The following is a 16,366-nucleotide window of genomic DNA, read 5'->3' as shown; positions in this document are numbered from 1 at the left end:
TCTTGGTCTTTTAACCAACCTTGACTCTCTGTATTTATCTTGCCTTACCACACATGGCACATTTCCGCTCCAAGGTTTCTTTCTTCTTCCTTGCCATCTCGAAAGACTGCTTAGGTAGATTTGCCACACATTTCTTCGGTGTACTTGGCTTTTCTTCCTATGTGTTGTTGAATATCTCTACGTCTGTCTCTTCCCGCTTCTTATCCCTCATGGTCGGCGGCAGCATGTTTCATGGGTTTCCAGTCAACTGTCACCGGCTAACCTTTCTGTTTGCTAAGCTGTCGAGTTGGAATTTCATTCTAATTTGCTGACCTGTCGCGTCCCAATATGATTAGCATCGCATAGCTTTCTGTGTGCTACCGTGGGTGGCCGTAGACGGATCATGCCTCGAAATGGTCGTTGATTGGCCATTTTGTAGCGACCGGCTCCCAATTGCCATCGGTCACCAGCAGCTAGAAAATGGCCTCGCGTCGGTCATTCCATACTCCTTGGCTTTTCGCCACCTCTTTCTCCGTTCTTCCTTGCTCTTGGAATTGGAGCTACGATCACTCTTCATGTATCTCCTCCTTTTCTTTGTTGTGCTCTCCATCTCTATAGTCCTTTCTACCAAGTCTTCTAATGTCCTCGTCTTTGTGAAGCATTCGTATTCTTTGACTCTCTAGTTTTGAAGCCATTCATGAACCAATCTCTCTCAACTTTCACTCTTGGCAGAGTAGTCATCCTTCCACAAAGCTCGTTGACCTCTCGACAAACTTCTTGACAGAACTCTTGCCCTGCTTAATTTCTTCCAATTGATATACTAAGTCTTCACGGCTGCATGTTGCCCTAAATCTCCTAACAAATGCTTTCTTCATTTTTCTGTATGTTGGCGTCTTGAGTATTCGTAAGACCACTTTTGTGCCTTGGCTTTCAATGACTGAAAAAAGTTATCCATCAGTTCTTTGAAACTTGACCACTTCTCAAAAGCTTGAATGTGGATATCAAGATCCACCACCTTCTTACCTGTGTTATATGGCATATCTAATTTGACCTTGGCTATCACTCTTTGTTCATCATTTCTTTTTCATGGGCTTTAACTCACCTCTGGCCTTCTTATTCTAGCACTAAGAATTTATTGTGCCTTCTCTAGTAGGCTCAAGTACACCCGAGTCATTCGATACTCTCCTACTACTTGTCCATTGCTCTTCTTATGAACATTTGCCTTACCAAATCGGCACTAGTTAAACTCAAACATATAAACAAATTGCCCACTGCACAAGTTTTGGAGAATACCTTATGCACACCTTTGCTAAGCAAAAAGCAACGGTAATGCTAAAATATCAAACTCTACTTTTGTTGATCATGTTTTCTAAACAAGAGGTACACAGACTCAACACAATGCTATCTTCCAGCAGTGACAACAGCAACCCCCTTGCCCTTCCCTAAGCCTACACTCAGTATACTCATCATCCATGCATGCTTGACAAGAAGGGCGTAGAAACTGCAAATACAAGAGTACCAATGAGGTGCCTCCTCCTAAAAAGCTACTGCATTTGCCTCTGGTTCAGAGATGTATAATAATGCAAGGATACGAGAGTTTCAGTAACCCTCACAATGAGTTCTTGGTAATTAATGAGCACACTTTTCCATTGCCATTCCTGACAGAACGACTCCCATGAAAGACTATTATTTCAACATACATCACCGAATATATTACAGAAGATACATCACATAATAGATCTGTATAAAGTGATGTGAAGTCGCACAGGTGAACTTTCTGGAAACCTATAAACATTATTTATAAACAAATCAATTGCATTAAGCCATGAAAAAGCTGTCAGCCCTGAAAAATCTAGCAAATTCCTGCTGCTGCATCTCCCCTCCATTGACAGGATCAAAAGCACACCTATAGAAACTGGATCCAAAAAGAGAACTATAAACACTCCAGTAAAAGCAACGACTTTTAGAAAAATACAGGAGTATGGTTTACCTTCCATCTAGCCCCACTATGGCCACAGAACTTAGGTCGGGTCCAAAAGCAACAAGTGTTCTCACATCTTCAGGTAAGCGAAACTGGGCAAATGACCATTCAGAGCTGAAATACTTGGGAAGGACACCTGATAGGAAAACATTTTTTTCAGAAAAAAGCACATGACTCAAAGCTTGCAACAGTCAAAGTAACAAAACCCAAGAGTCAATCGAAGACAAGTTGCCACTTTAATCCAGACTGGACCAGCATAACGTCTTCTAAAATCTTCTAATGTTACTGTGAATCATGGCATTGAAATAAGCAAACAATGATTAGCTATAATGGTGAAAGACGCATAAGAGGTTGGAGGACGAATTGGAGACTTAAGAATGGGGTTGAGCTCCAGTTGCCTTGTCATTGTGCAAGAAATATGTTAAAGATGATAAACAAAATAACAAAATAAAAAGAATCAAAGCACACAACACTGCAATCAAGCATGCTATGCATACATTCATATATGTACATGTGCGATGTAATGTGCTAGGGTTTTCAAAGATAGAAAAAAGATTGCAGCAAAGAATCAAACATATACAGCACACGCAAGTCCTAAACTACAGATCTGTATTATGTACAAGAAAGTGTTACAACTGAAACTCAAGTACAAAAGGTGATTAAGCCGTCTCCTGGCCCAGCCTATACTGTAGAGATGCTCTGTCCTAATCGCTGAGAAAATGCACATAAATATGTACCTATACATAGCACTTACCAGTGCTGGTCGGCCTGTTTTACTGCTGTCAGCCAGTTCAGAGGACAGCCCACGACCTGGTCCAGCGGCCCACCACCACGTGGCACTGGCTGGACAACCGGAAAGTGTTGGATCAGACATAAGTTAAGCTGGTCATCTGCAGGTATCTTTGCAGGCCTTTGTGCAACAGAATGTGAGCCTTCGTACTAGACGCAATGTGGTCTTGCAGTGTTTGGGATCTTGGATCCGGAAAGTGTTGGATCAGACATAAGTTAAGTTGGTCATCTGCAGGTATCTTTGCAGGCCTTTGTGCGACGGCATGTGAGCCTTCGTACTAGACGCAAAGTGGTCTTGCAGTGTTCGGGATCTTGGATACCTTGGATGGCTTGGAGCTTTTCCTTCTATGGACAAGCGCTTTATATGGACAATGTGCAGCTGGTGGAGAAAGTGACACCTCTCCATGTAGAGTGTAGCCAAACGTTCATCGCAGGGATTTTTACAGGCCCAAGTGCTCGTCCATGACAAAACACTCCAAGCCGTTAAGTATCCTCTAGTAGCCCATGGGAAGAACACTCCAGAGAAAAGCCTGACAAAACTCTGCTATCCACACTCCAGCCACTAATGCATCCACTCACACGGAGCACAATACCTACTTGCACCAACTCCAATGCACCCCGAAGGAAGAAAGCAGAATCAAGAACAAAACTCCCTAGGAATGCTGCACTAAATCTGTATCCATGGGCACTTGTATGTCTAAACCAGAATCATGTGGAACATACTAATACATCATCTATACACCAAAGCAAAAACTTCAGCTGTGAAACTCCAGCCAATGCAAACGGCAGGTGAAAAGAGTCCTCTTGTACTAGCCCCAAAACTGAAGCAACAGCCACACTTAGGCCAAAGATCCACCTAGTGCAGACAACAACAGTGAAGACTCCCTCATAGAGAAACTCCACCCAATGCAAATGGCAAGTGAGAAAAGTCCTGTACTAGCCCCGAAACTGAAGCAACAGCCACTGAGGCAAAAGATCCTCCACCTAGTGCAGAAAACAATGGGCATGACCATCTTTTGAACCTCCCTCATGGCAACCATTGGCGACTACGGTGTTGACTTTTTCTATCCATGTGAACCACCGGTAACCAGTGATCAAAGAGATGGCAGGGGTTGCAAAACTTTGCACTAAGGAAGGGTGGGTGCAACAAGGGGAAACACTACACTAAAAATACCAGAAAGAACCCAAATAGTGACTTTTTCCAAACCCAACCTTGTGCACTCCTAGAATCTAAGGACTGTACCCTATCCAAGCAGTCAATGTACACGTGTGGTGCCAGAAACGAAAAAAAATTACAGGTACACTGGCTCTTATTCAAACTGTAGAACATTTGTGCCTATGTATGTGCTAGGTTTTTAAAGAAGAGTGCAACGGAATCAAATACATATGGCACACACAAGTGTCCTAAGCTACTGATCTGTTTTGTGTACAAGAAAGTTTTACAACTGAAGTACAAAAGATGAAGACGTCAAATCACACAGCCCACATTGCTGTAAATCTCGTGAACCAACCCCTGTACTACAGAGAGAGACGCTCTAGAGCTCTAATCTCTGAGAAAATGGAGATTTATTATGACGATTTTGCTACTCTAGTAGATATAGCACATACCAGTGCTGGTCAGCCTGTTTTCCTGTTGTCAGCCAGTTCAAAGGATAGCCCTAGTCCAGTGGCCAACTGCCATGTGGCACCTCGGTTTGTAAAACCCCTACGCATGTTGCACACAGGCCTGTATGCCTAGGTACACTGTACATGTAGGTGTGTCACATGCAAAGATGTGTGATATAACACTAGACCAGTGGAACACTTTCTTCTCACAAAGTAGGCCTTCAATACTTTTCCCTCTGTAAAAAGGCTTGAAGTAACATACGTATAGATCTTCTTTCCAGTCAAAAGCAACTCACCAATAATCAATTTAACATGCCTCAAAGCTCGATCATTAGATACAGATGTCATGCTAGGAATCAGGATTAAAGGTAGGCTACTAGTTAGAGTTAGGGTTTAAAGGAAAAATCAAGCCATGTTGCGAGCCCAAATCTAAAAAGAGACCAAAGAGGCTATGTGTGAACCCAATTACACAAAACCTAGATTGACGCAATTCAACACAACTAATGCAAATTAACTAGTTAGCAGCCTAGTTGGCCAACTTTTTCCATTAAAAGAACCAATCTCTCCCCATGCAAAACATCTTCCACAAGTCTTTTGCAGCAGCCAGCCAAGGGACAGAATATCATGTCATGGAAGGCAGTAGATTCAGCCCAAAAAGCAACAATAGATCCCGTCTTGGGCTTCCTATTGCTGAAGATCTCAGCAATCTTTAACTATAAATAGGACTCCGCTTTCACCGTTCTACACATCTTCCACTTCAGCTCCCAAAGTGACAAATGCAAGTTGACAAGCACCATACAGCAGCCCGATTCAGCCCTACAAGAGGGTTTTCTAGCAAATTCTACAATCGAGGGCTGGAGCTCCTCCTCCCAAGTCCCCACGCTAGCCTGTCAACACCCCCCCCCCCTTCCCCCTTTTCCATCTTCTGGTTGCCCATCCTCCGACACAACCTGTATGCCCCCTACCTCCCATGATCCCCCGTCTTCGCCCTCCTTCGCCTGCCTATATCACCAGCTTTCTATAACTTCTCCACTATACTGACTTGTTGGACTTGCACATGTGTACTGATGGATCCTTTTTGGACCAGATGAAATGGCAAGATTGTCTCTAAGAGAGAGAGATGACGGGAATATTTGTAAGGATACAGATGAGGGGAATACATGGAATGCTTTAATGATATGTAGATATCTTTGATATCATTAAGGATTAGCATATTTTGTGCGCATGGAATTCATCTAAGGATCAGGGTTATTGAGCCGCCAGATGACCGGTGCAAGGTTTAGCTACCCCTAGCACATTTAAATTCTAAGTACATGTAATTGGAATAGATGATTTGTCATCTCGAACATTCATTCATTCATGCTTGGCCGAATTTCTTTAATTTTCATGCACATATTTTTGATGCTTGCATGTGCATGGTTTTATGGTATGAACGTGTCTTAAGAGTTGGGGACGCCCGGGATAGCCCAAGGACAAGAGTGCAGCATCAATCTATCATTAACGGGGGACCTTTATGAGTTTTGCAAGCTTAAATATGTTCACATGCTTTCATACCATGCGTGTTCACAGGTATTTATAAGTGAGGCCACACTTTATTTAAAAGAAGGCTGGACAAAGGGGGGCAACCTTTATAAAAGGGCCGGGAATTATTAAAGTGTGCGGAGGAAAGCAGGATATAAAAACATATAAGCTGTTTCTATCAAAAAGCGAATTTAAAATGTGTGTGTGTGTGTGTGTGTATCCTGGCTTATTATGAAATCATCAAGGGCAACGAGCTCTCCACACCATCACTGTACGGACTACTTCATTCGCCTACATCATCATCTATATGAGCATTTGCACCATTGTTGTATAGACATCACGGAGTGACGTCGTCACTATATTGTACAACCATAGCCTTGGACCAATATTGAGGCCACTCCCACCCCTACTTCATCTAACAACAATATTGAGACCACTCCCACCTTTGCTTCACCACGTCATATGACATGTCAGCATATGACACAGAAAAAATGTAACTTTTTGTATACGGATAGCCAAATATGCTTCATAATATTTGCTCCCCCAAGACATGAACATACATTTCTGCAAGCAAAACTTATAAAATTAAAAAAAAATAAATAAATAATTCGGAACGTTTCGGGACGTTCCGGGAACGTGCCTTCGCCCGGAACGGCGTTCCGACGTTCCAAGAAGGCGGAACGACGTTCCGTGGTAACTATGATTGGTGTTCCATTGGGTCTGGTACTTCGTGTACTTGCCTAGAGCACGTCTATTTTGGTATAGTCTCATGAACGGGGATTGTCCATACCAATGCTACATTGCATAACATCTTTATGTGCTTGCTTGCAATTGAAATTGCATGCTGTTTTCATGTTGCTTGACCAATGTGTAGTCCCAGGTAAGGGGACGCCCGCCCGCGAACCGTGTGTGTGAAATTGTCTGCTGACATGGTTATGTGGCATGTGACAGGTGATAAGTATTGGTCATAAACCTAGCCTTAGGAGTTAGCACTAATTTATAAGTGAGTGTGTACACGCTTCATTAAGTTTTGGGCGACCAAAACTCACTTATAAATTATGACCAGCCCGGTGTTCTCACACACTGATGTCCCAAGGTGAACATAACCCAATATACACCGCCCAGACCTGATCCCCTTTGTACAAAGGGAGTAACCAGCCATGTGTCCACTCTAGCTTGCACCACAAAGCACCTGCCTGCCACCTACACTAGACAACTCACCACCTCACTCCTCCTCCTCCTCCTGTCAGAATACGCAACGGAGATATTGACCAGATCTGGGAACACGAGCAAAACGCAGTGCAGAAAATCACAGCACAAGAGAGAGAGAGAGATAGAGGCGTGTAACTCTGCTCTATATACACAAGAAGATCCCGAGAATGATACAAAAATGACAAGGGGACTGGGGGCCATTTTATATGGCCCCCCATCAGCAGTCGGCCTGCTATAGAGCAGCCGACAGGACACAAAAACACCCCCACGACTGAAAACTCCACAGTCAGCCAGCAGCAGAGGGGGTCGGCCAGCATGAGGGAAGTCCACGACTCATGCAATGCAGTCGGCCACTTCCAGAGTCTCCACAGATGCAGTCGGCCAAGTTCAAGGTCCTCCTGCCACTATTAGACTGCCTCCCATGCCACAGAAAAATAGGAAAAAATGGGGGAAAAATACGGAGAGTGGGAAAAAATGAGAAAACACCTCATAAGGGCGGGCACACCCACAACAAAGGCCCTGGTGTATAAAAATAGACAGGAGATGACTTCTAACACCCCCTCTCAGCTCCTGGCTGTGAAACCAACCACAGGGAGCTGGGGTGCGCCTGAGCAAATCCTGAGATAGCGACTTCATGAAGAGGTCCACCGTACTGTCCTCCGTCGAAGAGAACTCTAGCAAGATGTCATCAGCAACAACGATCTGTTCACGAACAAAGTGCCTTTGGATGACCATGGGTTCCTCCAGTGGAAGCCCAATCCTGCAATGCAACCTCTGTAACCTCACCACCTCACGAGCAGCATCACAAGCAGCCCGGTACTCTGCCTCTGTCCTCGACAAGGCAAAAGATGACTGTCTCTTACTGCTCCAAAAAAATGCTCCTGGGCCTGAAGTAGATCTCCTCGTATCCGGATCTCCTCCCCAAACTGAGTCACTCCAACCGTGGAGTCGGACTCCATCAATCAATCCCCCTCCTATGTAAAAGAGTCCATGATCCTTCGCATGCCGCAGAAACCACAGGAAACGCAATCCTGCCTCCCAAAGAGTCATCTGCAACCATGAGCTCAACTGCCTCACCAGGAAGCTCCCGTCCAATCTGGTGTCCATCAACCAGATCAATGAACCATTCTACTTCTGAGTCAAAGAGGCATCACACTGCTCACAAGGATCAACACCTGTTACGGTGCAAAAACAAGTCCTGGAAACCTGTTGAAGACCACGCAAGGCCTTCGAAAACCTGTCAACCACCCCCTCTAAATCCGGAACCACAAAGCCTGGAGTATGCACCTCCTTCTGCAAGTAATCAACTGCCACCTGCCTGGCTTTCCGAAAGGTCCCCGTGGAAAGAACATCCTCATCTACAGGAGGTTCTTTGTCCCGAATACTACGAGACATCAGTGCATAAGTGACCTGTTCAGTTTCCTCTGACTGACAAACACAAGAACTACCAACATCAGTACTGGAGAGTTCCTGCCAACTGCTGCCATCCACTGGCAAGCTATCCACCATCTGGTCCCGGAAAGCCTGCACCTGCAGCGTATCCACACTTAAGTGGCCATTACCAAACTGCCACTCATCACAAACCTAAGGACCTGGGAGAGAGAGTGCTGAGAGCTTGTAAACTCCATTCTCTACTCCGCCTTCCCAAACTACCTGGCCTGTTGCTTTGTCCCGGAGAGCAACAAAGTGCTCATCAAACTCCACCCGTACGCCAGTTTTGCAAACATGATGCACTGACAACAGATGAAAACCAAGTGACGGAACATACAACACCTGGGAGGAATGCTTCCCCCCTCTGCCATCAGGAACTATCCCCATCCTGCCCTCACTGTGAACTGGGATAGTGAATGTATCCCCAGTAAGAATGTGACCAGAAAACCTGCAAAGATCCTGTAAACCGGAACGGGAAGGAGTCATGTGCCTGGAAGCGCCACTATCTAGAATCCACTCCCGAGTATCTGTTGCAGAGAGTCCTCCAATCTCCTCCCTGCCTGAAGAAAATGAAACATTGGTGTCCATCACCTCCAGGTGCACAAAAGCCGGAGTCTTCATGATTGCTGCTGAGGAATCTTCACCCTTCTCGGTCTTCCGCTTGGGACACTGCCTCCAATAGTGGCCTTTCTCGCCACAATCATTACAGGTCCTATCTGCCTTTAGTTTCTCGCAGTCAGTAACGGACTTCTTCTCAGAAGACTTCTCCGACGAAGCCTTCCCTTTGCCCGTTTTGACCGTTGGCCAGTTAAGGCCTCCGAACCTCCACCCTGAGGAGGGTTCGTGAATCGTTCCTCCTGGTCCAAGACCATGGGCACAAGCTCCTCCCACGTGATGGTGCTCAGCCTACCACTGGTAATCAAAGACGAGTAAAATGCTGAGTACTGAGAGGGCAAGTGTGACAGCAACGTTATGGCCATGTCCTCTGACGATATCTCCTTCCCACCCTGAAGAACTTCCTGCTGAAGAGCCTGCAGCTTGTTCATATACTCCCGCATCGTCAACGACTTTGCAAGGCTCATAACCCGCATCTGTACTTCCAAGGAAATCCTCTTCATGGGTGATACCCTGTTCTAAAGAGAAGCCAAATGCTGCCATATACCTCTGGCCAACGTCATATGCTTTACATGATTGATTACCTACGGTGTGCAGTTGAGAAAGATAAACGAGCGGACCCTGGCGTTGACACAATCCCACATCTGTGTCTAAGCCTCCCGGTCCTTTCGGATCGACGGTAACTCCCCTTCCTCTACTTCCGACCGTGGAACCCCAACAACGACAAAATCAGCGAGGTCGTAAGACTCCAGAACAGATTCCATCATAACCTTCCATATGCTGTAGTTGTTCCCGTCCAACTGACGGTCCACCGGGAACGTGGAGAGTGTCGAGATCTTCACATGCCTCTCGGCCATCTGTAACTTGGTTGAACACAATGCTAATCAATACACTTAAATACACTAAGATTTGAAGGACACTTTCTCAAATACAAGACGTAAATTGCTAAATTGACAAGAGACGCACGATGAGCCGGAACGGCCGACCCCTCCCTTGAGTAAATTGTATTACTATTGGAGAAATTCAATACATAGCTTCACGGGCATCCATTGCCAAAGCCTCCATGCCAATGCATATGAAATTCAGCATTTAGAAAACAATGGTATGTCAATGTAGATCACCAAAGAGCTGCCTTGATGCCCGGCCCGACTTCAGTGCCCATATTCTCTACCATTGGCTCTATGTTCTACCAAGCAAGGTAGCAACATCTTCAAGAGCACATAGGACAAGAGAAATACTACACAGGGCCGCTATGGAGAACTTGGAAATGGAGAAACATGGTGGAAAAACAGAGTTTTCAGCCTCCAAAAATCCTCATGAAGAGAAAACACGAATTTTCTCTTAATAAGTAAGTGAATTGGGGTCCAACCAGGTGAAGGGACGTGGGAATAGGCAATGGCTGAAGCAAACCTGGTGCCTTTTGCCTATCAAATTTGACCTTTTGACAGGTGATACATGCACGTACATGTGCCTCTATGTCCTTCCGCATACCTGGCCAAAAGAAATACCGCTCAATCATGTGCGTAGTAGGCATTATGCCTCTATGACCAGCATATGGAGGAGCATGGCACTCATCCAAAACCTTTTGCCTCATGTCAGACACCACACATAGGCAATTATCTTTCATGAGATGACCCTCTTTGATCACATATGAGGCATGTGCATGACCAGCCATCAAATCAGCCCAAATAGTGGCAAAATCAGCATCCGTATGATACAAATCACGCATGGTAGACAAGTCCCCATGAGAGGCAACCGAGATAGCTGCTACATACGGCTTTCGTGACAATGCATCGGCCACTACATTCTTCTTTCCCGGGGTGTGCTAGATCTGAAAATGAAACATAGAGAGGAAATTGGCCATCCTCATATGCTTCTCTGATAACTTAGTTTGAGTAAGAAAATACCTCAAACTCTCGTGATCTGTCTTCACAGTGAAATCAGCCCCAAGAAGGTAATGTTTCCATATAGTAAGTGCATGAATTACAGCCAAGAGCTCTTTCTCATAAATGCCAAGAGATAGCTCTGCATCATGCAATCTACGACTCTCATAAGCCACGGCATGTCCCTCTTGATTAAGGACAGTCCCTATGCAATTTCCAGATGCATCACATTCCACACAAAAAGGCTTTTGCAAATCCGGAACGATCAACACTGGACCATGAGTAGTTGCATCTTTCAATTTGAGGAATGTATCTCTCTCTACATTAGTCCATTTGAACACGGCCTCCTTCTTTGTCAAATCATGCAAAGGAAAAGCAATCCATGCAAAGTGCCGAATGAACCTGCGGTATAAAGAGCATAATCCAAGAAAACTACGGATCTCATGCACCAAACTCAATTCGGGCCAATTCCGAATTGCATCAATCTTTGCAGGATCCATCCACACTCCATCTTTGGACACAATATGCCCAAGATAATGTATCTCTGACAAGAAGAACTCACTCTTCTTTGCATTTATGAAGAGTTTATGCTTATGGAGCTCTTCAAAAACAATAGCCAAATGAGCTTTATGCTCTTCTTCGGTCTTCGAGAAGACTAGGATGTCATCAAAGAAGACACCTGTAAATTTCCTATACCCATGGAATATGCGATATCATTCTATTGAATGTAGCCGGGGCATTTGTAAGACCAAAAGGCATAACAAGATACTCATAAAGCCCAAATGCTGTCCTGAAAGCAGTTTTGTGTACATCCTCGAGCACTACACGCACTTGATGATATCCACTCTTGAGATCAATTTGGCTAAAGCATGCCGATCCATCCAACTTGTCAAGGATGTCGTCTATGCGTGGAATCAAAACCGATTCTTGATGGTAAGCTTATTCAAAGCTCTATAATCCACACCCATACGAAAGGATCCATCCTTCTTTTGAACTAAGAGGACGGGTGAACAATATGGGAAAGAGCTTGGCTGAACCAAACCCTTCTCAAGAAGCTCATTTACTTGCTTCATGATCTCCTCTTTACGATAGGCTGGCCTATTAGGTGGTGAGGTACCCGGCACAAGATCAATGCGATGATCTTCCGGTCGTGCAGGTGGTAACTCATTTGGTAACTCATCAGCAAAACAATCATTGTGCTCTTGCAAAAATTTCAGCCTATCATTACAAGGAGTGTTTACATGTACATTATTTTCCTCAACAGGATCTCGTACAAAAATCAAGTACGCAAAAATACTCTTTTTCATTACTTTCTTAATTTGTACATGAGATACAAGGAGAATGGTATCACCCTCTTTACCAGCATTAATTACATGTTCTCGGCCTTTATGCATGAAGGTGATCCTGTTAGTCTTGTATGCCTTGCACGGATCAATACGTGTATGCCAAGGCTTTCCAAGCAATACATCACAGGCATTCAAAGGCACCACAAGAAAATCCTCATAATCCACATAGCCTTGAATGTGTATACGCAACTTGCCAAAAATAGGCATGACCTGCGCTTCTCTACCAACAAAGGCAACCCTTGCTTCAATTTGAGGACCCATGTCCTCCACTTCAATACCCAAAGCAGCTGCCATCTGAGTGGATATGAAATTCTCCGTTGCACAATCATCAAACATAAACAAAGCGGGCTAATTCTTGAGTTGTCCCCAAGCTTTGCATACAACTTTGCTATCATGTGAAGTGTTGCCCTGCACATCCGGAACCATATGCACATTAGGCTTCGGTACATTAGCATTTTCAGCTTTGTTCTTCTTATTTGGGCATGCTCTTGCCATATGCTCAGTGCTGCCACAAGTAAAGCATTTGCCTTCACGCATATATTGCTCCTTCTTCTCAGCACTAAGACCAAAGTTTGCTGGCTTATAAGGACGTTTTTTAGCAAACTTATTTTCAGCTTTTGGACCTGATTTGGCTTGGTTTTGGTCCCTTTTAGGTGGCTGTCCATCATTTTGCAGGTTTTGGACAGCCCTCTCTTTGCCTTGAAATGAGGGTTTAGCCTTATTGGATCGACTCAATTTGAGTTCCAATTGCTCGGTGGCGGTGGCGGTGGCGGTGGCGGTGGCAACTGCGATTAATTGGTGTAAGGTATGACCAGGATACATTTGTAATCCCGCTTTGTACACGGGTTGCAATCCCAATTCAAACCTTCTCTTCCTTTCCGCCTCGGTGACATGCATAAATGGAGACACCTCCAAGAGCACTTTCCAAAACTTTTGTACATATGCATTTACCGATTCCCCCTCATTTTGCTTTACCCAATCCCACTTCATTGTTATCTCATTCAATGCATTGGGAGGCAAGAATTGAGCATAGAACCTCTCCTTGAACTCTTCCCTTGATTGATCTAACAGGATTCGGTGAGAGCTTCTCTGTGAGCCACCAATGGGCAGCAGTGCCTTTCATGAATATGTTTACACGCCGGATCATGGATTTCTGAGTGAAATCCTCATCACTGAAAGCAATATCAAACTAGGCAATAAAAGCAAGTGCCTTTGATGCATCATATTCCCCATGATATGTGTCAAACTTCACAGATTTGTCTCCGGCTTTGAAGTCACGAGACTTTGATGCATGTGTGTGCATCTCAACATGTTTTCCCCCATGTTTGTCCATTGGGACAGCCCCTGTAACTGGCATCATTTTTGGACCAAAAGGTGATGCATAAGGCATAGATACATGTGCCCTGTAAGCATGAGGCATGGTTGGCCCCTCAACATGCATTGATACATTTTCAGCCATAGCTTCTCTCTCACGAGCACACTCGAAGGCATGAGTGGCATGAGAGATATGCGGAATACCTGCACCAACAGAAAATTACAGCCCATGTTACATGTGTTGTGCATGCACATTTTCAGCCGGTAATGGCATTTGACATACATTTTGACCACTGCCATAAACATTGTATCCTTCACGGGCTACATAAGGTATTCCTGCATGGCGTGAAGTCACTGATTGTTCCTCTCCCATAGCATGGAGATTTATCCTCTTAGACATAAGTTCTTGTTCCGGCACCAGTGGGGATTCCAAGACATGTGGAATGATTGCCTTTTCTGCATAGGCATCCTCGGTATGAGCCAAGTATGCACGTGCATCCCTCGGTTGCATGTGCAACTCTTGAGCAATCATTGCCATTGCATGATCCACATAAGATTCAGCTTTCTTGGCCTTCAAACGATCATGTACCAATGGATCCTCGTGGCGGCGATAGAGATTCAATTCTTCTTGTTGTGCATGGAGAAGAGCCTGCATACGAGTAAGTTCAGCCCTCAAGACTATGGACTCTTCTTCTTGCATCTTCTCTTTGCCACGGGACGGCTCTCCCACATATTCATGTTCCCTATTGTGCACCACATGAGTTTGCTCATCTTGTAAAGCATTGGAGGCATGCATTTCATTGTCCCTGCCTCTTGTATTAGCATCTCCAACATTCATTGTATGGCTATCCATAATGTTTTAAGTGTAGAGATAGCTAGTGTTCACGGTGATCGTCTCTCACGATAGAAGTGAAAGAGAACCGTATGCTCTGATACCAATGTAACTTGGTTGAACACAATGCTAATCAATACACTAAAATACACTAAGATTTGAAGGACACTTGCTCAAATACAAGAAGTAAATTGCTAAATTGACAAGAGACACACAATGAGCCGGAACGGCCGACCCCTCCCTTGAGTAAATTGTATTACTATTGGAGAAATTCAATACATAGCATCACGGGCATCCATTGCCAAATCCTCCATGCCAATGCATATGAAATTCAGCATTTAGAAAACAATGGTATGTCGATGTAGATCACCAAAGAGCTGCCTTGATGCCCGGCCCGACTTCAGTGCCCATATTCTCTACCATTGGCTCTATGTTCTACCAAGCAAGGTAGCAACATCTTCAAGAGCACATAGAAAGAGAAATACTACACAGGGCGGCTAAACAAGGAGTCCTGCTCTTCTACTGAATAAGTAATGACAACACATTGTCCAATTAGCTTACCAGTCTTCATAGAAGTTGTTGCAAGCGGAAGCCTTCGCGTTGGAAGCTTTAGAAGTGTTGATATCTTCGATTTGCCGCAATCCTTCGCGATAAAAGTCTTCGAGAGGATGTCGGGAACCCTAGGAAAGCTTCCCCTATGGTTCAACTTGAGAAAGGAAGGCTGAAATTAGGGTTTTCAGCAAAAAGACCAGAAATTACAGCAAAAATGAGAGCTGTTTTGCTGAATTTCAGTCATTGGGAGTGAGTAGGAGAGTGATTAGCACTTGGAAACACTCTTGGAAGCTTGGAAAACACCCTAGCAAGTTGGGTATGGCTATGGAGAGCTTGGAAATGGAGAGAAATGGTGGAAAAACAGAGTTTTCAGCCTCCAAAAATCCTCATGAAGAGAAAACACGAATTTTCTCTTAATAAGTAAGTGAATTGGGGTCCAATCAGGTGAAGGGACATGGGGAGATGCCCATTTATGAGTAAAAGGGGAGGATCGGGTCTTGGACATTGAGTCTAGTCCGCCTCGGAACTTCAATGAGTGTGAACTTGAAAGCGGTCATAATTTATAAGTGACTTTTGGACACCCAAATTTTAATGCAGTGGGAACGCACTCACTTATAAATATTGGCTAAGTCCTAAGGGCTATTTGAGCCTAGATTGGGTAATACTTACCACCTGTTCACATGCCACACAACCATGTCAGCAGACAATTTCACACGCACGGTTCACGGGCGGGTGTCCCCTAGCCCGGAACTACACATAGGTCCTGCAGGCATGAAAATAGCATGCAATTTCATTTGCAGGCAAGCACATAAAGATGCTATGCAATGCAGCATTGGCATGAGCAATTTCCGTTCATGAAACCATATAAGACCAGGCGTTTCCAGGCAAGTATATGTGATAACAGACCCAGTGGAAAGCCAATCCTCCAGGCGTTTCCGGGCATGTACACAAAGGCACAAGTCCCAACGGAAAGCCAAGTCCTCCAGATATTCCGGGCATGATAACGTCAAGTAGCGGAATATCATATCCAACTATACAGCATGACACGTGTCAATCACATGCATAGGCACATTCCATAAGCCATGGACACCAATCCAATATGTACATAGTGTAAAAGCAAGAGTGAACCATTCGGGTGGCCAAATGGTGACACCATCTGAAACAGATCTGCCATTGCGGGGATGTACTCTGAAAAGGGTGGATGGGTGGGAACAAAGAAGAACTAACACTTGCAAGTGGCTGTCCAGCAAATCAGCCCGCCGTCCTCTTGCTTCTCCTTTTCCCGAACAGTCCCGAACAGTCCACC

The 16,366-nt window shown here is 44.7% G+C and overlaps 1 protein-coding gene across 1 annotated transcript in view; it reads right to left on the bottom strand.

The window, feature by feature from the left end:
• Positions 1-1,513: 1,513 nt before the first annotated feature.
• LOC147619754 (autophagy-related protein 18d-like) overlaps positions 1,514-16,366 on the bottom strand; it is a 28,893-nt gene continuing 14,040 nt past the window's right edge. Inside the window, exons 3-4 of the mRNA XM_086825583.1 lie at positions 1,970-2,096; positions 1,514-1,894 (exon numbers count right to left, since the gene is read on the bottom strand). Coding sequence (XP_086681709.1) covers positions 1,798-1,894; positions 1,970-2,096 — 224 coding nt within the window. The 3' untranslated portion in view covers positions 1,514-1,797. The remainder of the gene's footprint in view (positions 1,895-1,969; positions 2,097-16,366) is intronic.

The sequence above is a fragment of the Cibotium barometz genome, chromosome 32, assembly GCF_041138505.1.
Source record: "Cibotium barometz isolate CiBa-2024 chromosome 32, ASM4113850v1, whole genome shotgun sequence".
Taxonomy (NCBI): Eukaryota; Viridiplantae; Streptophyta; class Polypodiopsida; order Cyatheales; family Cibotiaceae; genus Cibotium; species Cibotium barometz.
This window is presented reverse-complemented; position numbering and strand designations above follow the sequence as displayed.